General features: G+C 39.5%; 1 protein-coding gene across 7 annotated transcripts in view; it reads left to right on the top strand.

The window, feature by feature from the left end:
* The window catches only part of VMP1 (vacuole membrane protein 1), a 110,080-nt gene that overhangs the window by 31,068 nt on the left and 51,697 nt on the right, over positions 1–27,315 (top strand). For 4 of the 7 annotated variants that reach the window (XM_041001418.1, XM_041001419.1, XM_041001422.1 and 1 more), the window contains 3 exons: positions 1,121–1,231; positions 20,218–20,385; positions 27,072–27,203. In XM_041001418.1, the coding sequence (XP_040857352.1) occupies positions 1,121–1,231; positions 20,218–20,385; positions 27,072–27,203 (411 nt within the window). The remainder of the gene's footprint in view (positions 1–1,120; positions 1,232–20,217; positions 20,386–27,071; positions 27,204–27,315) is intronic. The other 3 variants (XM_041001421.1, XM_041001425.1, XM_041001420.1) reach the window with 2 other exon arrangements.

Here is a 27,315-nt window from a genome sequence, read left to right as displayed (position 1 = left end):
TTTTACTTGGGAACAGTTGAGATATTTCTCTAGCAGTAAATCTGAAATTCTACTAAGTCTGTCTCCCAGTAGACTTCAGTTTGAAACTATCATGATCTTAAATAGACCAGCATTTTACTCCCGTTTTTTTTTCCATTGTTGGAGAATTATGAATGTACTTTTGTTACAAGTGTTATATGAATAAATACCTCTGTTAACCAATGTGTATTGTCATGCCTATTTGTAATTTGCTTTTTTCTTATTTCTTTTTTTTTTAAGATTTATTTTTTATTATTTTGAAAAGCAGAGTTAACAGTGGGGAGGAAGAGAAAAAGAGGAATCTTTGATCTGCTGATTCACTCCCCAGATGGCTGCAGTAGTTATGGCTGGGCCCAGGCCAAAGCTAGAGATCAAAAGCTTCATCCGGTAGCAAGGGCCCAAGGACTTCAGCTGTCCTTGCTTCTTCCCCAGGCCATTAGCAGGGAGCTGGATCAGAAGTGAGGCCTCTGGGGCTTAAATAGACCCCTTTATGAGGTGCTAGTGATGCTGGCCCCATTTACCTATGTTTTCCTATGTTTTAAATAGTAAGACTTGAGGGCCCGGTGCCATAGCATAGTGGTTGAAGTCCCAGCCTCACACATGCCCAGGATCCAGTATGGGCACTGGTTCTAATCCCGGTGACTCTGCTTATAGCCTGAGAAAGCAGTTGAAGACGGTCCAAGGCCTTGGGACCCTGCACCTGTGTGGGAGACCTGGATGAGCTCCTGGCTCCTGGCTTCGAATTGGCTCAGCTCTGGCTGTTGCTGTCACTTGGGGAGTGAACCATTGGATGGAAGATCCTCCTCTCTGTCTTTCCTCTTCTATATATCTGCCTTTCCAATAAAAATAAATATTTAAAATAAATAAATAAATAGTAAGACTTTAAATGTTTAGGAACAAGAGATTTTTTCCAATTAGATAAATTATTTCCATTTCTGTTATCACATGAAGAAATTAGGCCTCTACAAGGGGTCTTTATTTTTAATGCATTATTTTATTTGGAACTTATTTTAGTTGTTTTGTCTTATTTTGCTGTTCATATATGTACACTATCTTTCTGGAATGAGAAATCAAAATTATTACCTCATTTCTTGTTTTTCAGTATGTGCAACGTATAGAGAAGCAGTTTCTCCTGTATGCCTACTGGATAGGCTTGGGAATACTGTCTTCTGTCGGACTTGGAACAGGGCTGCATACCTTCCTGCTTTACCTGGTAAGAATTACATTCCTGTAACAAGGAAAAATTAATTCTGCCTCTTTATTGGTGCTTTCAAATAAAATTAAGGTTCTAGAAATTAGATTTAAATGTCCTACTGTTTTGTAAGCATAGTGATCCTTAATAGGTACTTGAAGTTTCACTTAGATTTTTGTTTTGCTTTTTATTTTAAGATTGAGGACTTAAAAGAATGGGAAAAACAGCTCAACAAGTAAGGTTGTTTATTTAGATTTATCCAGCCAGGAAGTTTTTTTCCTCCAAGATTTTAGAATATTCTCTTCCCTTACCTAGGCAATTATGATTTTAGTAGTTTATGTTAATTTGCCTTTTAAAAAGTATTTTTTTGAAGGAGACCGAGAAAGCTCCCATTCTTGGTTTGCTCCCTAAATGCCTACAGTGTCTGGGTCTCTGCCCTTTGTATCAGTATTGGATTAGTGTAATGTGTTGAGGTTTTTCACAGATATATTTTAATTTTATTTTATTGCACTTTTAAAACTGTTTGAAGGATGGTATCTGTCATTATGCTCAGTGTTATAACTTACAGTAGTTCGGCAAGTATGAAGATATAATCAAGAAACATGTAATGGTGTAGTATTGCATGAATGGTATGGCTTTAAATGAAACTTTCTGTTTATATATGTAAATTATTATAAGTTAAGTTTATGACAGTAAGCTGAGGTCTAGGCTGCATCAGGTTATCAACTTACCAACATTTTGAGTAGCATATAGAATTCTTTAAAAATGGGGTCTGGCATGATGGCCTGGCGGCTAAAGTCCTCACCTTGAGTGCACCGGGATCCCATATGGGTGCCAGTTCTAATCTTGGCAACTCCACTTACCATCAGGCTCCCTGCTTGTGGCCTGGGAAAGCCATTGAGAACGGCCCAAAGCCTTGAGACCCTGTACCCATGTGGGGAGACCTGGAGGAGGTTCCTGGCTCCTGGCTCTGGATCGGCACAGCGCCGGCCATTGTGGTCACTTGGGGAGTGAATCATCGGGTGGAAGACCTTCCTCTCTGTAATTCCTCCTCTCTGTATGTCTGACTTTCCAATAAATAAATTTTTTTTAAAACTATAAGTGTGTAAAATAATGAGATATGCAGTTTATGAGTATATAATTCTGGTTACAATGTGGGAAAGTTAGATTGAAATTAGGAGATAAGATGAACATTCAAGATCATTCTTATTTTTTTTAATATCTTATTTTATTTATTTTTATTGTAAAGTCAGATATACAGAGAGGAGGAGAAACAGAGTGGAAGATGGTTCACTCCCCAAGTGGCTGCAAAGGCTGGAGCTGAGCCAATTCGAAGCCAGGAGCCAGGGGCTTCTTCCAGGTCTCCCCTGCAGGTGCAGGGTCCCAAGGCCTTGGGTTGTCCTCGACTGCTTTTCCAGGCCATAAGCAGGGAGCTGGATGGGAAGTAGAGCCACTAGGATTAGAACTGACGCCTGTATCGGTTCCCGGTGCGTACAAGGTGAGGACTTCAACCACTATGCTATCACACCAAGCCCAATTGTCCTTATTTTTAAAGAGGATAGGAGAAATAGATATTCCATTTGTTGTATCACTGCCCAAATGGCCATAGTGGTCAAGGCTGAGCCAGGAGCTTCATCTGGGTCTGCCACGTGGGTTGTAGGAGCCCAGGTATTTGGGCCATCTTCTGCTTTCCCAGGTGTGTCAGCAGGGAGCTGGATCTCAAGTGAAGCGTTTAACACTCAAACTCACACCCACAAGGGATGCAATGTACAGTGTTAGCCCCATAAGAGACATTTCTGAGGTACAATCAAAAGGATGTGATGCGTTAGAATCAGGGAAGCAGCAACCAAAGATAACCTGGTCTTTGAGTTAGATAACTGCATTGATGGGGATGACACTAACTGAACAGAAACATGCCTACTTGTTCATACTCACTGAATGTTATAAATCCCTGCAAAGACAAACTTAAACGGATACTGAAGGTATTCTGCAAGGTGGGATGATGAGATAGTCACCTTGTCCGGGTGGTGCCAGTCGTGGGGTGGGAAAAGAGAAAGCAAGTTTGAAAGGACTAAAAACATGTTTTAAAAATTAGTAGGCATTTTTTTTAAAAGGATGTATGTATTTATTTGAAAAAAGGATGTGGATGGGGGAGAGGAAATCTTCCTTTGGGTGAATCTCTCCCCGGTAGCTGCATAAGCCAGGACTCGGACAGGCTGAAGCCAGGAGCCAGGGGCTTCTTCTGGGTCTCCTGCATGGCTGTAAGCACTAAGTCTCCAGGAACTTAGGCTTTCTTCCACCTCCTTTTCTAGACTATTAGCAGGGAGCTGAGCTGAGCTGGAAGTGAAACAGTCAAGACATGAGCTGGCAGTCACATGGGATGCTGGTATCAGCGGTGGTGGCTTTACCATCTTTGTCACAATGCAGGCCCTGATAGACATAAGTTTTTAAATTGTTTTAGCTGTATAGGGAAATTAAGCAAAAAGACAGAGTTCCCATGTTCCCATATAAGTTATAGCACCCACTCACCCCTAGTATCCCTGTTTTTGACTTTTCCTTTAATGGTAAATAATTGCAATTGAGGACCTGTTATTGATACATTACTAACTGAAGCTCATATTTTATGTTAGGTTTCATTCTTGTGTTGTACATTTTATTTAGGTCTTTTAAAATATTTACATATATTTATTTATGTTTTTATGTGTTTTGGTTTTTATTTGAAAGGCAGATTTACAGATATCCTATCTCCACTGGTTTGTCCCCCAAATGGCTGCAATGGCAAGGTCCAGGCCAATCCTGAGCTGGGAGCCAGGAATTTTATCCCTGTCTCCCATATGAGTACAGGGCCCAAAGACTTGAGCCTTCCTCTATTGCTTTCCCAGATGTATTAGCAGGGAGATAAATTTGAAGTGAAGCAGCTGGAACTTGAATCAGTCCTTGTCATAATACAAGCTCCAGTTTTGGATTTTTTTTTTAAGATCTTGTTAATTATTTGAAAGGAAGAGTTTGCAAGGCAGAAGGATAGAGAGGTCTTCCATCTGCTGCTTCATTCCCTAAATGGTGCACCAGCTGTGACTGGACCAAGCTGAGGCCAGGAGCCAGGAATTTACCATGATCTCCCATGTGTATAATTGGTCCAAGAACTTGAACCATCTTGTGCTGCTTTCCCTGACGTGTTATCAGGAAACTGGATCACAAGTTGAGCAGCTTTAACTTGAACTGAAACTCACCTGGGATGCTGGCACCACAGATGGTGTCTTAGTGTACTGAGCTGTAACACTGGGCCCAATTTTTGTTGATTTTTTCCATGTATAGTGTTATTACAGTGTACAGATTATCCTGAAAATGCCCTGTGCCCGACTTACCTATTCCTTCTCCCCTGTTTCTTCTCCCCTGCTCTCCCCTGCACCATGTCTAAATCCCTAGTAACAGATCCTTTTACTCTCTGTAATTTTTCTTTTTTTTATAATGTTACTTAGTTGGAATTGTAGAATATGTGTCCTTTTCTGATAATCTCTTTGACTTGACAACATACATTTAACATTTTTTCTATGTGGCTGATGACCTAATATTTTTTTTAATCACTGAATACTATTCATTGTGTGGATGAATGTCCACAGTTTGTTACTTTACTCACTAAATACACCTTAGTTGCTCCCGAGAATTGGTGATTATGAATAAAACTGCTGTCAACATTTGTGTGCACAAGGAGGTGGGTATTTGGCCTAGCAGTTAAAACGCTAGTTAGGTAGGCTGCATCCCATACTGTGCTGCCAAGGTTTGAGTCCTGACTCCACTGTGCATTTCAGCTTCCTGCTTTTGTACCTTCTGGTAAGCTACTTGAGTCCTTGTTTTCATGGGATACTCTGAGTTTTGGGCTGCTGGCATCAGTCTGGCCCAGGCTTAGTGTTTGTAAGCATTCAGGTTGTGAACAAAGAGATGAGATCTGTATCTTTATTTTTTTCTCTTGCTGTCTCTCTATCTCTTTCAAATCAATCAATAAATATTTTTTTGAAAAGAATAATCTGAGCCACTTTTCTGTTATCTTTTCTGTCTATATTTGACCTGCCAGTAGGTGGCGTTACTAATTCATTCAGTGCATTATATTTGCTAGTTCTGGATAAATGCATGTGTAGGGAGCTTTAATATAAAACCAAACCATCAAATATCTTTTGGAAACCTGCCCTATCATTTGTTGGTATTTATGTCTACCTAAGATACTTAATAAATGTAAATGTTTACTTTTGGGGGCTGGTGTTGTGGCATTGCACGTAAAGCTGCCACATGGCACCAGCATAGCATGTACCTGCGAGTTTGAGTTCTGGCTTCTCTCCTTCCTGTCCACCTACCTGCTAATGGACTAGGAGTATAGCAGCAGATGGTTCAAGTCCTGTGGCCTCTTAAACAATGTGGGTGACTTATCTGAACTTTCTGGGTTCAGCCTGGCCCAGTGCCCATTGCCACCATCTGAGGAGTAAACCAGTAGATAGAAAATCTGTTTATCTCTGCCTCTCCTTCTCTCTCTGTAACTTTTTTTTAAAGATTTATTTATATTTTACTGGAAAGTCAGATTTACAGGATGAAGGAGAGACAGAAAGAGATCTTTCATCCACTGGTTCACTCCCCAGGTGGCCACAGTAGCCAGAGCTGAACTTATCTGAAGTCAGGAGCCTTCATTCTTAACTTTGGAGGAAATAGAACAATAGATGATTTGAACATCTGGTGCAGTATTGCTAATTGTGTGATATCTTCAATTTTCAAATTTTTTTACCTTTTTTTTTTTTCTAAATTTGAGAGGCAGAGCGTTCCCATCTGCTGTTTTCATTCCGCAGAGGCTGACAATGATTCGGGGTTAGAAAGGCTAGTAGTAAGGTTTTCTTTTCAGATTTCCCATTTGGTTGTGGAAAACTCAGAAGTGTGGGCCATCACCATGGCCTCCTGTGGCGTCTGCATTAGCAGGAGCTTGGAGTCAGACGCTGGAGCCAATAATCAAACCTAAACATTTTGTTGTGGAATGTAGGTGCCCTAAATTAAATGGCAGCTGAACTACTAGACCAAACAGTGACCCCAAGTATCTCTACTTTTAAAGGTTAGTTAATGGGGCCAGCATTGTGAGACAGTCAGTTAAGCCATGTATGACACGTGCATCTACAGGAGCACCAGTTTGAGTCCAGCTGCTCCAGTTCTGATCAAGCTCCTTACTGCTATGCCTGGGAAAGCAATGAAGGATGGCTGAAATGCTCTGTCTCCTGTAATGCATATTGAAGACCTGGTTGAAGTTCCACGTTCCTGGAAATCCTGATAATTGAAGCAATTTGGGAATGAAACAGAAGATGGAAAATATCCTCTAACTCTGCCTTTCAAAAAAAACAAATAAATCTTTTTACCAAACTTTGGGGAAGAAAGTGGTCAGGCACAATGGTGCAATGTCTAAATCCACAACTTGTCCATATGGGCATTGGTTCATGCCCCAGCTGCTCTACTTCCCATCCAGCTTCCTGCTAATGGCCTGAGAAAGCAGTGAAAGAAGGTCCAAGTCCCTCCCCACATAAGAGACAAAGAAGAATCTCCTGATGCCTGGGTTCAGATTGGGTCAGCTCTGCCGTTAGGGCCAAATGGGAAGTGAAGCATTGGATAGGATCTTTCTCTCTGTTACTCCTTCTCTCTGTGCATCTGCCTTTCTAGTTAAAGTAAATAAACAGAAACATTTGGAAATGGGAATAATAATTATACCTATCCCATTAGGCTATGATAAGGATTAAATGAAAAAGCAAGTGTACTTTTCAGCACTGTAAAGTATGCAATCACTGCTGTTGTAATTAGCACCACTGCCATTACTCTTGTTTTATAAAGCAAGCAGTCATTTTCAATTCACATGCTTTAGCTATTCCCAACAAATTATGGGTAACATTTCTCAGGAGCTGGTGTTGAGGAGCAGCAGGTTATGCTAGGGATGCTCTTATATATGTTTAAAAGCATCACAGAGTTAAAAGAGAGTAGAATAATTAGAAGGTCAAGATCTAGGTTAAAGAGGAAACTCATCCTTGATTGCCTGTGGGGTGTGGGTGGAACCCTATAAACGAAACTCTTCAGAAGAATGGATAAACTAGATGCAATCAACCTTCATGGATGACGAAGCTCAGATTTAAATCATGTTACCAGTTGGTAACTAAACATTTTGAAAGTAATGAATAAAGCCTGGCGTGGTGGCCTAGCGGCTTAAGTCCTCGACTTGTATGTGCCAGGATCCCATATGGGCACTAGTTCTAATCCTGGCAGCTTCACTTCCCATCCAGCTCCCTGCTTGTGGCCTGGGAAAGCTTGACTGGACGGCACAATGCTTTGGAATCTTGCACCCACTTGGGAGACCAGAAAGAGGTTCCTGGCTCCTGGCTTCAGATCGGCACAGCACCAGCCATTGTGGTCACTTGGGGAGTGAATCTGTGGATGGAAGATCTTCCTCTCTGTCATTCCTCCTCTCTGTATATCTGACTTTGCAATAATAATAAAGGATAAATCTTTAAGAAAAAAAAGAAAGTAATCAATAACATGAAGAGATAAGTTAATTTGACCAAAACAGTGGCACACAATAGATTCACAGACTATCTCTTTAATGAAATTATTATGAATGTACTTTTTAAAAAGATCATTTTTTTAAAATAAGAATTTGTTTTTTACTACAAAGTCAGATCTACAGAGAGAAGCAGAGACAAAGACCTTCCATCCTCTGGCTCACTCCCTAGATGGCCACAATGGCCGGAGCTGAGCCAGTTCAAATCCAGGAGCCAGAAGCCTCCTCTGCATCTCCCACACAGATATAGGGTCCTAAGGTGTTTGGCCATCCTAACTGCTTTCTCAGGGAACAAGCAGGGGACTAGATAGGAAGTGGAGCAACTGGAACACAAACCAGCACCCATATGAGATCCCGGTGTTTGCAAAGTGAGAAATTAACCACTAGGTACCTCCTCCTACCCCTCAAGTAAATATATTTTTAAAAAAGAAGAATTGATGAGTCCCATTTCTAATATATAAGACCTTTGATGACCAGGATTTTTCTCTACTCAGTATTTTAAATGACTACAAAGAGTGACTGGTGCCAAGTAAATATATGTTGAATAAATTAGCATAAAATAAAAGCTTTGAAAAGGCTCATGGGGCAAAACCAGGATCCTGGAACTCAGTCCTGGTGGGAAGAGCTCGACCTGAGTTATCACTGCCTTGTCTCACATACTGGAATAGAGCCCAGGCACTTCAGTGTGAGACCTGGGTGTCCTACCCATTGGGCTAATTCCTATCCTGGGCTGCTTTTCTTGGCAAATAGTGTTCCCTGACATCTAAGAGTTACTTGTAACTGTCATATCTATGTTTAGCTAAATGACCTAATCTATGTGTAGCTTTTTGTTAATTTATATCATAGTTTCATATTGAGTATCACTACATCTTTGTATTTCTTCAATAGATAAAATTGGTTTCCACTATATAAGCATTTTATTATTTTTTACCTCCCCTCATATAAATATTTTAATACACTCTTTGGGTGCTCATATTGTGGCAAAGTGGGGTAATCAGCCACCAGTTGGAATCCCTGTATTGGATATTGGAGTGATGTTTGGAGTCCTAGCTTCTCTGCTTCTCATCCAGCTCCCTGCTAATGTGCCTGGAAGCAGCAGATGACGGCTCAATATTTTAGTCTCTCCCACCCACATGAGAGACCTGTGTGATATCCTGACTCTGGACTTCACCCCAACACAAGCAAGCTATTGTGACCGATTCGTGATTGAACCAGTGTATGGACGATACCTCACTCTGACACTCTTAACACACTGACATTTTGTCTTGTAAATAAATGAGTCTTTAAAGAAGAAAATTCTCTTTATATTCAGATTACCTAAATTTGACAGACAACAGGCTAGATGAGTGATTTAAATCTGATTTTTTTAGAAGAATTTATTTAAAATATGCCAGTATGCTTATGACTTCTGGCTTGTCTTTATAGTAAAGCATACTATATTTAAGATAGAAAAACCACCTTTATCCAGGAACCAGTGAGAAATAACTTAGGATTTATAAGCTTCTGATTTTATTTCTTATGCAGTCATGTGTTTGTTTTGTTTTTAAAAACATTGTATTGATTTGAGAAGTAGAGTTACAGGGAGAGAAGGTTGAGCTGCTGTTGATACTGCTCATCCTCTCGTTCGCTCCCCAGATGGCTGTAGCTCATGGAGAACCATGAGCTTCTCCAAATGTCTTACATTGTTGGAGGGGCTCAAATACTTGGGCCACACTCTGCTGCCCTGCCAGACACACCGAGAGGGAGCTGGATCAGAAATGGGGCAACTGAGTCCTGAACCTTTTCCCATATACAATGTCCATGTTACTGGCAGCAGCTTAATTGGCTATGTACGTACGTCACAAACTAGCCTCTTTGTTTATACTGTGAGCAGATTTTTGTCTATCAAATACTTCTAGATGGTGATTTCATTTGTTTAATAATTTTTTTAAATGTTGTTTTTGTCTACCTAAAAGAGCCACAGAGAGAAAAAAGAGCTCCATCTGTTGGTTCACTCCACAAATGCCCACAGACACCTGATATTAGCAAGACCAAAGCCAGGAGTTCACAACTCCCTCCAGATCTCTGTTGTGAGTGGCAGGGGCACAATCACTTGGACCATTATCTGTTGCCTCTCAGAATAAATTAACAGGAGGCTGGATTTCAAAGAGTAGCCAGGACTTGAAGTGGTACCCTGATAGGGGATACAAGCCTCCCAAGTGGTGACTCAATGTTCAGGACTGAGCTGATCCAAAGCCAGGAGCCAAGAGCTTCGTCTGGGTCTTCCATGTGGTTGCTGGATCTCAAGTCTTATGGCCATCCTCCACTCTTTCCTAGGCCGAAAGTAGGGAGCTTGATGGGAATTGAAGTGGCTGGAACATGAGCTAGCACTCATGTGAGATTCTGTACTTGTAAAAAAAAAAAAAAAAGGATTAGCCAATTGAGCCACTGTATTGGACTTGCCAGATTTTTCTAATCTAGTACCTTTATGCATTCTTTGATTGGAAATACATTGATACATTTAGCTTAGTTTTAGTAAGCATGTAGCAGGTTTCCCTTCAGAACATGTGGCTAACCCATGAGTGATCCAAGAATGTTTGCTTCTCTCTCTCTCTCTGTCTCTGTCTGTCTGTCTGTCTCTCTCTCTCTCTCTCATTCTCATTGATTTATTTGAAAGGCAGAGTTCGAGAGTTCTCAGATCAGTCAGGACTGGGCTAGATCAAAGCAAGGAGCCAGGAGCTTCTTCCATTTCTTGTGGATGTAAAGACCTGAGCGCTTAGGTCATGTTGCATTGCTTTTCCAGGCTCTAGCAGGGAGCTGGATTGGAATTGGAGTAGAGACATGGGGTGCTGGTGTGACTAGAGTTGACTTTGCTTGCTATGCTACAATGCTGGCCTCTTCCTATTTTTGTCTCTTATGCAATAGAAACTATAACCACAGTAGAAAAACAGCCAGTGTTTGGATAAAGCAAGTATAACTATTGACATGCTGTTGATTTCTGTGTGCATCTTTGAGTAGCCTCCTTGGGTCAAAATTTTATCTTAATAATGGGATTTAGATAATCTAGGCCCTGGTTAGACAGGCATAGAGCACACCTGGTGTATAAAGGTACAGATAATAGATTTAGGCTTTGTGTTCATATAGTCTGTGTACAGTGACTCAGGTATCTCACTGTGGTAATAAAGCAGCTACATAAATAAGTGATTTATGTTGCTGTTTCCCAATAAAACTTTATTTACAAAACAAACAACTTAGGATCAACGAAATAGTGTGGCAGTTTAAGTTTCCACATATTGTTTTAGCACGAGTTAGAGTCTCAGGTGTTCTATTTCCAATCCACGTCCCTGCAGATGGCCCCATAAAAACAACAAAGACAGCCAAAATGCTTGGGCTCCTGCACCACATGGGAGACCCAGAAGAAGCTCCTGGCTCCTGGCTTTGAACTGGCCCAACAACAGCTGTTGTGACCATTTGGGAAGTGAACCAGTGGATAGAAGACCTCCCTCTGCATCTCTAACTGCGTTTTAAAACAGACAAACCACCAAACAGATGGCTGGCTGGATTTGACTTGTAGAATATAATTTATTAACTCGTGCTGTAACGTGGTGAATGACAATAGTATACAGGAAGCCTGCTGTTGCTGTGCATGAAAGCCATAGTGAGCTGCTGTTAACTGTGGGCTTAAATAACACTGTGTATTTGATTCACCCATTTGCCAAACATGAGTTGTCCTCTGTTCAAAAAATATTAGTCTTAATGTGATACTTTGGAAGAGAATATGGTTGTGCATGTGTGTGAGTAATATAGAAAACCCTCAAGGAAGGGGAGCAGTGCTGTGGCATAGCAGGTAAAGCTGCCTCCTATGATACCAGCATCTAGTGTGGGCCCCCGTTCAAGTCCTGGCGGCTCCACTTCCAATCCAACTCCCTGTTGATGTTCCTTGGAAGGCAGCAGGGGATGTTCCAATGCTTGTGCCCCTGCACCTACATGGGAGAGCTGAAAGAAGCTCCTACATCTTGTCTTTGGCCTAGCTCAGCCCCAGTAGTTGTAACCATTTGGGAAGTGACCCATTGGATGGAGGACATTCTGTGTCTCTCTTTGTCTCTCTACCTCTAGCTCTTTAATTCTGTATCCCAAAAAAGTAAAAAACAGATCTTAAAAAGGTCATATACCATTAACAGTTTCAAAAAATGATAGCTAACTAGGAAGCCACTTCTTAATCATCTTCCTTTAACACAGAAATATGCTATATATAAATCTGTAAAAACAAGAGAAGTTGGACACAACATGGTAGCCTAGTGGCTAAAGTCCTCGACTTGCCTGCACTGGGATCCCATATGGGTGCCAGTTTGTATCATGTCTGCTCTACTTCCCATCCAGTTCCCTGCTTGTGGCCTAGGAAAGCTGTCTGGGATGACCGAAAGCCTTGGGACCCGGCATTCACATGGGAGACTCGTAGGAGGTTCCTGTCTCCTGACTTCGGAACAGTTCAGCTCTGGCCATTGTGGCCACTTAGGGAGTAAACCAGTGGGTGGAAGATTTTTCTCCCTGTCTCTCCTTTCTGTAAATCTGACTCTCCAATAGAAGCAGGAACATTGGGTCTCAGACTTGCTGCTTTTACATGTGTAAATTGTGAATTACCAAGTCATATGGCAGGATGATTTAAGAGACATTTTTTTAAGCTGTGTCTTTAATGGTTTATAAAGTCCTTTTAATTTAATAAGAGAAATGAGTCCATTGGCTACAATTTAGTTCTGTAGAATGTGATATATGTACAATATTGGACACTAGGTGGAGCAGTTCCCTGAAGAAAAATTACAAAACCCCACATTCCATTCAAAGAAGCCCAGCTTTTACACAAAGAGTTATAGAAAAGAAAACTATCAACAGTCATTGTATAAGTTTTAAAATTACCCAGCCATTAAATAGCCAGTTTCTGTCCTTAGGATGTATCTTACTGATTGATTTATTCATATTTACAAATAAAAATCAGAGATTTTCATGTATTCTAAACATTAAAATTGTCTTTTCTAAAACAGTTTGGAAGTACAAAAATTTAGAACTATCCAGTTACAGTATAGGCTAAATCAGATTTTATTAGAAGCTTGTGAGCCATTTGTTTTATATGATCATTTTAGTAAAAATGCTACGGGCCTGGTACAGTAGCCTAGTGGTAAAAGTCCTCGCCTTGAACATGACCAGGATCCCATATGGGCACTGATTCTAATCCCGGAAGCCCCACTTCCCATCCAGCTCCCTGCTTGTGGCCTGGGAGAGGAGTAGAAGACAGCCCAAAGCCTTGGGACCCTGCACCTGTGTGGGAGACCTGGAGGAAGCTCCTGGCTTCAGATTGGCGCTGCTCCAGCCATCGTGACCATTTGGAGAGTGAATCAGCAGGAAAAAGATCTTCCTCTCTGTCTTTCTTCCTCTCTGAAAATTTGACTTTCCAATAAAAACAACAACAAAAAAATACCTTTTCTCACAAATTTAAATACGGAGTTTTAAGGTGTTTACCCTGTGTAAGATTCAGAAGTCTGCTTCTGCTTTGAAGTTTGGAATTATTTCATCACTAAAAGATGTGATAAAAGTGTCCCTTTTAAATATCTGGAACCTTGATTACTGTCTTATTTAAGAATACCTCTGTATATGTACTCTGCCTGCTTTCATGACGAAGTTCTTTGTAGTATTGTATGCTGTTTTAAAGATGTTTTTCCCTAGGTATATGTGTTTCAGATTCTTTTCTACTCTTGGCTATTTATTAAATGTTTAAAATTAAATGTTTGGGAAGCCTTCATGGATACAAATTAAAATTGAACAAATTAAAATTTGGAAGTAATATATTGTAGTAATTGTTAGTGCCATAGAATAGATTCATTCTTTAAAAATATTGTTACCAAATTTCTTCACTGTCATTTTTTGCTTCATTTGTGATTATCTGCTTTATTGTTTACTTGTCTATATCAATTTTGAAAACGTAAAAGAATTGCCAAAAACTGGTGCCTAGTATGACTTTGGTACTGCTCTCTGTAGATATAATCACTGCGGCTGTAAGCCTATAGTGACTCTGGGTGCCTGTGAGAAGACAGGCCCTTCTTAGAAAAGATCTGTTTGCCTTTTGTTTGTTGGCAGTGTTCTAGCTCTTCGCCTTGTCTCTCCCCAAGGGTGACTCAGTGTATTCACTCTTGTGCACATCACCACATCAAAAGAAGAAACCAAGTCTCTAGGACATAAGACAGGATTTCTACCAAGCAAAAGGGATATGCAGTCTGCCTAACTTCCTGTCCCTTTAAGACAGTATTTATTAATATATGCTTCAGATGAAAGCTAAGAAAATGTAGTTATTAAGTCTCTTCTGTTTGATATGAATTTCAAGCAATTTAACAATTTTTAACTCTCTCCATAACTATGCATCAGTTGCGTCTCTTTCCTGAACACTTATGTCAACCTTGTTATGATCAAGTTAATTAGGCTTAAAGAAAGGAGGAAGAGGTCTTCTCATATTGATTAAATCAAGATCATCAAAGTTGCTTCAAAAAGAGTTGTAGCTTATAACTTAGAGGATAAACTAATAAATATATACTTCATTTGTTTTGGCTAGCAATTTTGTGCTTAATCTTTTATTAAAAGCTTCATATTCTGAATAGTATTTGGTTGTTTTTTTATTAAGTGTGGAAGGTGAGATAGGTGTCTGAAGGTACCTAGTAATATACTAACAGATTTAGAAAACTGAAACCCATTTTCATTCCAAGCTTTCTACTTTGTGGCATAGTGTAATGTTCAGAGAGCATAACTCAGAAATTTTTCACAAAAAGCATATAAATGGTCACCTTTTCACTGTCCACTTGGAATGAGTATTTGTACACTCAGCCTTGTTGAAGTTTTTGCTCTAGGCCATAGTCTTAAATAAATTGTTTTCTGAAGCTGATGAGAAAAGCAGTGATTTAAAACTGAGTAGGATTCCTATGTTTCAGAAGTAAGGATTTTCATAGATCACTATAAGTTGAAATAAAAAAAAAAGTTTTGCGAGTGATTGCAGACAGCATTTGTCATCTCTGTTCCTGTATTTATTACCCAGATATTCCTAATGAATCACATTCCAGCTAACCACTGACTCCTTTTGTTCCTCAGTGAAGGAGCACGGCAAACAAATGCTTTCCCAGTGAATCAGCACGGGATTCTTGATTTTATTACCTTTGCCCTAAACTTTCCAGACAAAACCAATTGAAAATTTTGCCTTTGCTATCTCCCTTGATTTCTGTGTACATGTGATGGATGGAGCTACGAATTGCCGTTACAGATGGTGTGCAGATAATCCAAGTCTGAAGGCATGCTCTGTCGGTCCTGAGGGAGCTGCCTGCCTGTCTGCCCGTCCTCCTTGCAGATGCTTCTAGATGCACTGCTCTGTTACTGTGCTTTCACATCCTTTCATCTTGATTGAGAAAGAACTTCAGCTAAATTCGGCTCCTAATTGGTAGTGGCCATTTTAGATTTTTCATTTTTTTGAAAGATGTCTCAGTAAGAAACAGCTTTACAATCAGTTTCCTAACAATAGTAGATGTATATCTTAATTTTTTTTAAAAAAAAGAGTCATTTATTTGAATAGTTGAGTCATAGATCAGTCAATGGAAAAATCTGTGTTACTCAAACTTATCCTTTGATCCTACTATGATTTGCTGTCATTCAGACATACTTTTTCTTTTGTTCTTCTTCTTTTCTTTCTTTCTTTCTTTCTTTTTTTTTTTTTTTTTGTCAAATATCGTGTCTCTTACCTGAATAAGATAAAAATGATTCCATTATGGTGCTGCCATTGTGACCAAGCAGGTTAAGCCACTACCTGCAAATCTGGCTTCCCATATGGGTACCACTTCAAGTGCCTGTTGCTCTGGTTGTTATCCAGCTCCTTGCCTCCTTATAAAGGTGCCTGGGAGAGCAGTGAGAGGTGTCCCAAGTGCATTGCTCCGTTCACCCATCTAGAAACTCAGAAAAAGTTCCTGGCTTTGGGCTAGCCCAACAATGACTGGACCATCTAGGGAGGACAATGGTTGGAAGGTTTCTGTGTCACACAGTGTTTGTGTAACTGCTTTTCAAATAAATAAAAATAAGTCTGAACAATGTATTTATTTATTTGAAAGGCAGAATTAAAGAGAGAGCAAGATAGAGATCTTTTTATCTTCTGGCTTATTCCCCAAATGACTGCTATGGCAAGGACTGGGCCAGGCCAAAAGCAGAAGCCAGGATTTTCTTCCGGGTGTTCCACATGGGTGAGGGGCCTAAGGAATTGGCCCATTATCTGCTGCTTTCTCAGGTATATTATCAGGGAGCTGGAGTGAAAGTAGAGCAGCTGGCACTTGAACTGGCACCCATATGGGATTGCCAAAGCTGCAGGTGGTGCCTTAAAGTGCTATAAACCGACAATGGCCTCTAAATAAATATCTTAAAATTTATTTGAAAGGTAGAGTTACAGAGGGAAAGATATAGTGAGATAGATCGTCCATCCTCTGATTAATTCCCCAGATAACAGAAGCCACCAAATCTATACTGGTCCAAAGCCAGGAGCTAGACACATCTTCCAGGTCTCCTGCGTGTGTATGCAATATCCCAAGATATTAGGTGATTCTCCACCATGTCCCCCAGTCACAAGCAGGAAGCTAGATCAGACATGAAGCACCCAGAACTCAAATTGGCACTCGTATGGCTGACACCACAGGTGGAAGCCTAATAAGCTACACCATGGCACTGGCCCCCTAAAAAAGTATTTTAAAAAATCCATTAGGGCCTGGCGTGGCAGCTTACTGGCCAAAGTCCATGCCTTGATAGCACCAGGATCCCACATGGACAGTAGTTTATGTCCCAGCTGCTCTGCTTCCCATCCACCTCCCTCACTGTAGTCTGGGAAAACAGTGAAAGATAGCCCAAAGCCTTGGGACCCTGCACCCACCTGGAAGACCTGGAAGAGGCTCCAGGCTTCTGATTCAGGTCAGCTTAGCTCCAGCAGTTGTGGCCACTTGAAGAGTGAACCAGTGGGTGGAAGATTTTTCTCTTTGTCTTTCCTTGTCTGTCTGCCTTTCCAATAAAAATAAATAAAACTTTAAAAATCCATTATTAAGCTTTGCAAAATACAGTGTAATAACGTTCATGAAACTAGACATATGAGACACTGAGATGAGACAAATGCAGATAAATGTATGTTACAAATAGCCAAAGTATCATGTGGATTTGCAATGGCTATAGTAAAATTCCCAAAAATGAAAAAGGAAAACCCTTCCTTTGCTATTTTTCTCTAGAAGATACTCTGTAATCATCTTTATCTTGTTACATGCCATATCCTTTTAAATGTGTTGAGGTTAATCTTTTCTTAGTTAATTTTTTTTAAGATTTATTTATTTATTGGAAACTCAGTTATACAAAGAGGAGGAGAGACAGAGAGGAAGATCTTCCGTCCAATGATTCACTCCCTAAGTGAGTTGCAACGGCCGGTGCTGCGCCAATCCGAAGCCAGGAGCCAGGAACTTCTTCCGGGTATCTTTGCAGGGTCTCAAAGCTTTGGGTTGTCCTCGACTGCTTTCCCAGGCCACAGGCAGGGAGCTGGATGGGAAGTGGAGCTGCCGGGATTAGAACCAGCACCCATATGGGATCCTGGCATGGTCAAGGCGAGGACTTTAGCCACTAGGCCACGCTGTTGGGCCCGAAGTTAGTCTTTTCTTAAAAAGCACTAATTTTTTTGGGTTTTATTTTGGTAGCCAATTATTTGGATCATACTGATCTGAATAAGGCTTGTTTTACGTGTTGTTAAGGCCAATGAAGAGTAGCTTTTACACAAAGGCTGGTTAAGTCCTGCTGAGTCATGATCTTTCTGGGTTCTTCTTGAATGCTCAGCCTCTCCACCCTAGCTGGTTGAACACAGATGATTCTAGTCCTTTGTGAACCTGAAGAACTGAAATGCCTAGCAATTTTGGGGTGCGAGGGGGTTAAACCATTACTTAGTATTTTCCTGGCTTCATGGAGTGACAACTTAGCATTCATTATAGCTGCGCAGGCCAAGGTCTCAAGCTGACCCTTGCAGACTTGTGGAGTTCTTTTTCTGTGCAGCTCATTTCCTCTGATCAATTCCAAGTCCCTTAGCTGCTTGAACCCAAAATCTCTTTTCTTTTTGGACCTATGATTATCTTTTTTCTTCCCCTTCTGTTTCCTTTTCCCTTTCTTTCCTTTTCCTTTCTTTTGCTTTCATTCATTTTTCATTTTCTTTTTTTTATTTCTTCTTTTTTTCTTTCTCTTTGCTTTTACTTTTTCTTTCTTCCTGTCTTTCACAGGCCAATACAATGAATGTGTCTGTAGACAAAAAGCCAGTCATCATCAGATCTCCTTATTTTTTCCCCTTCTCTCAGAAATCCAGTATTGCCGTGTTATGTTTGAAAAGAATTTTTCCAGAAATTATTTTCCAGCTTTTTAGTTGTAGTGTTGTTGTAGTAGAACTACAATATAGATTACTTGCTGCTCTAAGGAAAGAAAAATAAATAAATAAAAAGATACTGGGTAGGGCCCCTAGCCCTGCTGTCATTAGAGTTAGAAACGTGGCTCGATACACATGTTCACTTAATATTTTGTGGTGCTTCTATTCAGCTTGGCTTTTCTAGTTCCATTATAATTATTTGTGCTTTTACCCTTTTGGTTTCTTTTTATAACATAGGGGGAAAAGGTGGCTCTTTTTTATACATTATAGTAGGACTTGTAATTTTAACAAAATGCACTTGTAAGATTGTCTTTGTTTCTATTGAAAGTTTTTAAATCAAAATTGTTTAGCTTTTTGGATGGTTTTTAATAAAATTTTTTCCTTTGTTCAAAATTAGTTCTGTTTAGGAATCATTAAACTGTAGAAAAGACTTAAGAGCTTTCATATCAGTCAATACAGTTTAAACTAAAATGTCAAGGTATAGACTAAACAGCCTCTTGAGAATGAACAAAGGACAAAACTCAGTTCTTAATGTTCATTTGTCTGGGAACCATCACATCTGCTTTTGAGCCTGAGTAATGATGACTTATTAGTGTGGTTATGGAAAGTATCAGTTTAGTTGAATGAATGTTCTTTTTTTTTTTTTAAGGGGAAAAAATCAAGATGGTTGAAAAGTTCCCCTTTAGAATCACTGTTAAAAAACTGTGAAGTCTAATTTTACTGGATAATATGTTTAATCTACTAGGGCACATTTTTCTTTTATTTCTCAAATCAAAATGTTTTGCTGTATAGTCCAGAAATCTTGCTGTTTGAGCATCCAGGACACTTCATTTATAATTCATTTCTAGAGTTTGGCTGGAGACTAATAACCTAAGAAAGCACATACAGGGGCGACATGGACAGATTTTAAAATTTTCTTCTTTTAACCCATTGTACTTTATGTCTCTTTGGTGTTTTCTAACATCACCTCAAAAGTTGCATCTTGTTTTTAAAATTGCTTCTAAAAGTCACCTGTGATTGTTCACTGAGTTGTGTTTTTTTTTTTTTTTTTTTTTTTTTACCAATTAAGCAGTTTTTCTGAATACTGGGAACTTTATCCTCAATTTCTTCTTTTTGCTTTTTGTAGAGTCAGAGAATAATCATGTTACTGTGGAAATTCATTTGCCCATTTAGTATGCAATTATTGTAGATATAATGTTTAACTATAGCTTTTGAACAACTTGCATAATCAAAAAGATTCTTTTGAAAATTGTGTGTAATTATTTTTTAAAAAGACTCACCCCTTCATTTGAAAGGTAGAGTTACAGAAAGAGGGAGAGCCAGAGAACAGAAATTTTAAAGTTTAACACTTTTATAATTGTAAGAATTAAAATCCAAGAAAAAGAGGAATAAACACTAATTAATAGATTTTTGGTCCAGATAAAAACTTTGTAATTAAGTAAGTAACTTTGCACTTACTTAACATATTTCAAAAAAAGACTTATTTTCATTAGAAAGATCCACAGAGAGAGGAGAGATAGAAGCAGAAAGATCTTCCATTCACGGCCACTCCCCAGGTGGCCACAGTGGCTGGATCTGAAACCAGGAGCCAGGAGCTTCCTCCAGGTTTCCCATGTGGGTGCAGGGTCCCAAGGCTTTGGATCATCCTCTGCTGTTTTCTCAGGCCACAGGCAGGGAGCTGGATGGAAAGTGGAGCAGCTGGGAAATGAACCAGTGCCCACATGGTATCATGGCACATGCAGGGCAAGGATCCTAGCCACTAGGCTACCAGATCAGGCCTTGAATCTTCTTTCAAAAAATCAAAGTCGGGCAACATTCTGGGAAAGGTTTTATAAAACATTGTCTGCATTTTGAAATGTCTTATTTAGACAGAATACTGATTTCTGAAAGCTAGTTCTTCTTGGCTATGTTGTAACTGATGTATTTTTAAAATACAATGGGTATTGATAATTCTTTTTCTCAACAATAGTTCTATTCTGTGATTGATTACTTATGTTTGTTTTACAGGGTCCACATATAGCTTCGGTTACATTAGCTGCTTATGAATGCAACTCCGTTGATTTCCCTGAGCCACCCTATCCTGACCAGATTATTTGTCCAGATAAAGAGAACATTGAAGGAACAATTTCTTTGTGGAGTATCATCTCAAAAGTTAGGATTGAGGCCTGCATGTGGGTAAGATGTGCATTTTTATCTTTGTCTGAAACTAAATAGCATCATGACAATATGAGACACTTTAATGAGATGTAATCTTAACATGTTACTAGTTCCTAAATGATTCATGAAGTAGGTACATGAAGTTCCTATTCCAAAGCAAAAGGAATCTTTAAGAACTGTTTGTGAGTGACATTCATACGGAATATGTAAAGCTATATATATTTAACAGAGCTACTACAGCCAAGTAAACAATAGAGAAAACTAATTTAGATAAGGAGATGAGATGTATTGTAAGATTTGTTCTAGGGCTTGTGTACTGATAAATACTTAGCAAGTGGTTATATATGAATATATATGAATATGAGTAGTTTAGTAAATAGAGTGCGTTTCACTCCTATATTAGAATAGTGCTATCAGTAAATACTGTTTTTATTCCTTAAGGACTCATTTTCTAATTGATTAAAATGTTAAAGTAAGGTCAGACATTTCTTAGTATAAATCAACTTCATTATGTTAGAGATATCATAGTATATGATTGTATATGATGATTGATATGTACAGTTTTCAGTTGTATCAGTGGTTTTTAATATAATAAAAAACTTTTTGGACAGCGTGTCCAGTATCTGGTATATTTTGGTCTTTTGGTTTATGTATTTGTTTGCTGTGTGCCTAAACTCATTCAGATACTCTACAGTGAGCTACTAAGGAGTCTTCTGTTTACAACTTACTTTTTTAACTCATCATTTTGATTTATTATGTTTTGGTCATGTTTTTTTCTCTAGAAATTTTTAGAAAATAAAATAATACGGAACAGTTCACTTAAAAATTTTAAGCCATCATGAATACCAAGCAACAGAGGAGACAAAGTTTTGAATCACAATTAAGTGTTAGCAATTATGTTCTGCTTTAAAAGAATTGTAAAGGAAATGCCATACGTTAAATTTGTGGGCTATGAAAGACAGGAAAAACTGTCATGTTTCCTGTTGCTCTTTTATTAACACTAGGAACAAAGTCATTATACTAGCTGCATATGTTCTATAAATTGACATCAGGTTTTTGATGAAAACTATTACTTGGAACATACTAGAAAAAGGACTATTTTTTGTAATATTGTACTTTAGTTCTTTCAAAATTCCCCTGGTACATATCATCTATAGATTCTTTTTGGCCTGACTTCTCCCATGCTGTCAGTTAGCTTTCTTTACTGATAGAGTGTCTTACTCCCCCCCGCACCCACCCCCCGGCCCAATGATTCTTAAATAGAACCAAAGTTATGAGACAGAGGAAGAAATAGGGAGAAATCTGTATGATGTTGACTTTGGCATTGATTGCATATGTATATGACAAAAAGACAAAGGCCACAGAAAGACAAATAAATTGAACATTTGAAAACTTAATATGCATTAAAGGATTATATCAAAATAGTAAGGGGGAGGCAGTGAGTATTGTCATGTAGGGCCTTAAGATGCTTCTTGAGACATAGCAGATGATGGCTCAAGTACTTGGGTGTCTGTCACCCACATGAACCTAAATAAGATCCTAGCTTCATGCTGGCCTAGTCCACTATTGTGGGCATTTAGGATATGGACCAGTGGATGGTAGATCAGTCAATCAATCAGTCTTTTTCTCGCTGATACTCTGCCTTTCAAATAAATGATGAAATAAAGTTTTGAAAAGAAGACTTCTTAATTCTGCTTTAATTTTTTTAATGATGAAGCCAGTCCATTATGGTCATATTTATTTAGTTTTGTATATAAACAAACATCAGATTTCTTTCTTGTGTATTTTATTCACAAGTTTTAGATAAATGAATTGTACTAAAATTATAAAATTATTTTATAATAATTATGAATCTGTGACACTTATCTATTTAGTTAGAGTTAACTGACTAAATTTCTATGGTGGGAGGAGACTGACATCATGGCATAACAAGCCAAGCCTCTACACGCAGTGCTGATATTTTATAAAGTTGCTGGTTTATGTCCCAGCTGCTCCATTTCTGATCTAGCTCTCTGCTTATGGCCTGGAAGATTGGTGGAGGATAGTCCAAGTGCTTGGGCCCCTACACTCACATGGTCTAGCCAGATGAAGTTCAAGACTACTGGCTTCAGCACAGCCCAGCTCCAGCCACAGCAGCCCTTTAGGAAGAAATCCAACAGAGGGAAGAGCTCTGTTTTCCTCTCGTTCTCTCTCTGTAATCTGCCTTTCCAATACATCATTCAAAAAGTTGAAAAATTCTATATATAAATTATGTTTGGGGAGACCTGCCTTGATAACTGTGGTTTCCTTTTATTTGTATATTAGAATACTAAAACCACATTATTTTTATTTCTTGCTAATAATAGGAAAACTTGGAACAAAATTAAAACATAATCATCAGTAACGGTAAACTGTGTATATCTAGGTAGCTGTTTAATTAAGAATTTTTTTTAATATTATTTTTGTTGGAAAGGCAGATTTACAGAGGACAGGAGAGACAAGGATCTTCTGTCGGCTGATTGTCTCCCCAAGTGGCCACAGCAGCTAAGCTGGGCTGATCCAGAGCTAGGAGGCAGGAATTTCCTCCAGGTTTCCCACATGGGTGCAGGATCCCAAGGCATTCTCCACTGCTTTCCCAGGCTACAAGCAGGAAAGTGGAGCAGCTGGGACATGAACTGGCACCTCTATGGGATCCTGGGTATGCAAGGCAAGGGTTTAAACGTTGAACCATTGCACCACCCTAATGTTCAAATTTTTGTGAATATGTTAATTTTCTTGTAAAATCTATATACAAATGCAACTGGTTTATCAAATAGAGCTTCTTACTTTCTAAAGGGTTTTTTTATTATTAAATTCTAGTTGATTTTTCCTGAAAATTAATAACTTGCAAGGCCTGAAGTGTCTGCTCATAACAGAAGAGCACTTTGTAGCTTAATATTTTTGTTATGAAGCATAGTGATATCTGGTTGTCTTTCTGCTAGCACCAGTGATGATCCATCATTATGTGAGTCTATTTTATTAGGGATTATGAAGTAGTTTTTCCAATTACGTATTTTTTCTTATTAATGAGAATACTTTTTATAAAGAGGAATTTGTCATCATTAATGACTTTTATTATATTGAGATTTAGTTCATATAGGAGAGACCAACTTCTAAAATATTAAGTTCATCCTCTAGCATCCTCCAAAGTTGAACTTTCTTGAGCAGTACATAATTTACATTTTATTACTCTGTAATTTCATCTGTTTTCCTCCATCCCTTCTCTTTCTGTTTCTGAAATGTAGGCTTTTTCTCTAAAGATTTGTTTATGTATTTACTCATTTAAAAGAGCAACATAGAGAGATTTTCCATCACTAGGTTCACTCCCAAATAGCTGCAAAGGCCAAGTGAAGGCCAGACCACAGCAGGAGCCAGAAACTCATCCATGTGGTAGAAAGGTCCAAATTCTTGGGCTCTGTTCTCCTGATTTTCCAGGCACATTAGCAGGAATCTGAATTATAAGCAGAACAGTTGGGACTCAAGCCAGTACTCCAATATAAGATGCTGGAATCACAAGAAGAGGCTTAACTTGCTATACCACAGTGCTGGCCCTAATTTGTTCATGGAACACTTAAATACATTAATTTACAAAACTATCTTTTGCTTGCAGATAATGTTGCTCGTTATACACTATTGGAGTGATTTTGTTTTGTTTTGAATATTGATTTGAAAGTCAGTTACAGAGACGTCGTGGGGAGGAGAGAGAAGAATGTTTTCCATCTGCTGGTAGATTCCTACAGCTGGCCACAACAGCTAGAACTGAGCCAGGCTGAAGCCAATAGCTTTATTTGAGTCTCTGACATGGATGGCAGGGTCCCAAGCCCTTGAGCCGTCTTCCACTGCTTTTACTAAGCCAGTAGCAGGCAGCTAAATCAGAAGTAGGGCACCTGGGACAACAACTGGTGCCGGGAGCTGGGATAGTTGGCTAAACTTCTATCTGTGGCATCATCATCCCATAATACTATTAGTTCCTGTCCTGGCTGCTCCAATTCTAATTCAACTCTCTGCTAATGGCCTAGGAAAGCCGCAGAGAGTCCTTGGGTGGGAGACCCAGAAGAAGCTCAGATCCCAGCTGCAGATCAGCTTAGCACTGGCCATTGTGGCCATTTGGGGAATGAACCAGTAGATGGAAGACCTCTCGTTCTCTTCACTTCTCTGTCTCTCAAATCTTTCAAATAAAAATGAATGTATCTTTTAAAAATGAAAGTATTCTTGGGCCCAGCGCGATAGTGTAATGGTTAAAGTCCTCACCTTGCACGCCTGGGATCCCATATGGGTGCTGGTTCTAAACCTGGCAGCCCTGCTTCCCATCCAGCTCCCTGCTTGGGACCTGGGAAAGCAGTCAAGGGGGGCTCAAAGCCTTGGGACCCTGCACACATGTGGGAGGCCTGGAGGAAGCTCCTGGCTCCTGGTTTCGGGTTGGCCCAACTCCAGCTGTTTCGGCCGCTTTCGGAGTGAATCACTGGACAAAAGATCTTCCTCTCTGTCTCCTCCTCCTCTCTGTATATCTGACTTTCCAATAAAAATAAATACATTTTTAAAAATAAAAGTATTCTTTTGTTTGAAAGTTAGGTTACAGGAAGGGGAGGGGAGAGCTTCTATCTGCTGATTTATTTCTCAGATGGCGTAAACAGTTGTGGAAAAAGAAATGCCTGTGTGAGCCTAGCACTGTGGCACAGTCGGCTAAGCCTCTTCCTGCCGCACCAGCATTCCCATATTGGCACCAGGTTGTGACCTGGCTGCTCTACTTCCCATCCAGTTCCCTGTTTATGGACTGGGAAAGCAGTGGAGGACAGCTCAAGCCCTAGGGCCCCTGCACCATGTGGGAAAACTGGAAGAAGCTCTTGACTCCTGGCTTTGGACTGACCCAACTCCAATCATTGTGGTTGTTTGGGGAGTAAACCAGCAGGTGGAAAATGTCTCTTTTTCTCTGTAAATCTCCCTTTCTAATAAAAATAAATATTTTAAGAAAAATAGAACTGGTACACTTACAGGCTGCCACTATTGCAGGTGATAGCTTTCCCCACTGCTCCACAATGCCAGCCCTGTTGGAGGTTGTTGATTCCACTTGTGAACACAAAGTATTTGAATTTGATGACATCCCTTGAGAACTCTTTTCCTGACATTTCCAAGTAGAGTCATGGGACAGAGCAAATTGAAATGGTTATGGTTGATTTTGAGAAGTAGCAAAACTTTTTGTTCGCCATGACTCAGGGTAGATTAGGTAGTCTGAATGGTTCAAAGTTGAGAATTTCCCTAGGGACTATATCCCTGCTTCATTATTTCCTGCCCTGTGTTTAAACCATTTCCAGTCTAAGTCAAGTTCCCAGTTCATTGACCTTTGTTTTCCTCCTTATGTCCTAAGTTGATTGGGAAAAAAAATGTATTCAAAAACAAAAATCTACCAAGTGACTGAAACATGAGTCATGGAATGTTCTGAGAAAACAAACATTTTTCCTGTAGTGGAAATTTATCCATCTTAATATTGAGTTTTTGATGGGTTTCCTGGCCACAATTTGCTGAAAGTTATAACGCAACACAAAAAGTAGTATTGGGGCTAAAACAGTTTCTGAAATGCTAAAATGTCAAAAGACTTCCTAGAGAGCTTTATCTAGTATATTTAGACTACATTGTTAAACAGTTTTGTTTTTGTTCTTTAAGACTCATCTATTTTTATTTGAAAGACTGAATTACAGAGAGCAAAGGAGAATCTTCCATTCACTGGTTCACTTCCTAAATGGCTGCAATGACTGGTGGTAAGCCAGTCCAAAGCCAGGACCCAGGAGATTTCTTAGGGTCTCCATGTGACTGCAGGGTCCCAACACTTAGACTATGCTTCACCACTTTTCCAGGCCATCAATAGGAACCTGAATCAGTGGGGCAGCCAGAACTTAGACTGACACTCCGCTAGAGGTCTAACCTTGTATGCTGCAATGCCTGCCCCCTTAAATAGTTCTAAAGGTTTAAACTAATAAGCTCTATTCTTGAGTGGAATTCTTTTTCTTTTTTAAGATTTATTGTTTTTTGGGGTTTTTTTTTTTTTTAGAGGGGGGAAGCCAAATGTACAGGTAAAAGGAGAGACAGAACTATCTTCCATCCACTGATTCACTTTGCAAGTGGTCACACGGCTGGAGCTGAGCTCATCTGAAGCCTGGAGCCAAGAGCCTCTTCCAGGTCTCCCATGTGGGTACAGGATCCCAAGGCTTTGGGCCATCCTTTACAGCTTTCCCAGGCCACAAACAGGGAACTGGAGGGGAAGTGGAGTAGATAGGATACGAACTGGTGTCCATATAGGATCCTGGTGCATGCAAGGCAAGGACTTTAGCAATTTGGCTAAAGTAATTTCGCCGAGCCCCATGAATGAAATTCTTATTACTTAGTCATTTGGGGAATGTCAGAGAAAAATAGCAAAATGTAACGAGAGATTAGAAAACTAAATTTAATATCACAGGTCAGTAATTTTTGTGAGAGTTGTATGTGTATTATCTTGCCAGGTATCTTATGTGTCAGAAATCAGTGTCGTGATTTCAATGCCTTTCTTATATGTAGCATATGCTGCACACCCACCACACCCCACCCCCCAGTACATAACTGAATGCTTTTGATGATACAGAAAAGCACAGATTGATCTTTTAAGTATCTCTGTGCTGAGAACTGACTCACTGTAGGTTTCCTTTTTCATCTAGGGAATCGGCACAGCAATCGGAGAGTTACCGCCGTATTTCATGGCAAGGGCAGCTCGCCTCTCAGGAGCTGAACCAGATGATGAAGAATATCAGGAGTTTGAAGAGATGCTGGAACACGCAGAGACTGCACAAGTAAGAGCAATGCAGGGGGTGGAATATAATACTTTATCCCAAAAGCAGTTGTTCTTATTAAGGTAAAATTGTAATTAATTTATAAGAACAAATAAATCTTTTAAAATATTTA

The sequence above is a fragment of the Ochotona curzoniae genome, unplaced genomic scaffold, assembly GCF_017591425.1.
Source record: "Ochotona curzoniae isolate NIBS_2020 unplaced genomic scaffold, NIBS_Ocur_1.0 scaffold_2453, whole genome shotgun sequence".
NCBI lineage: Eukaryota > Metazoa > Chordata > Mammalia > Lagomorpha > Ochotonidae > Ochotona > Ochotona curzoniae.
The sequence above is the reverse complement of the archived record's forward strand: the minus strand, read 5'-3'. Positions and strand labels throughout refer to the sequence as shown.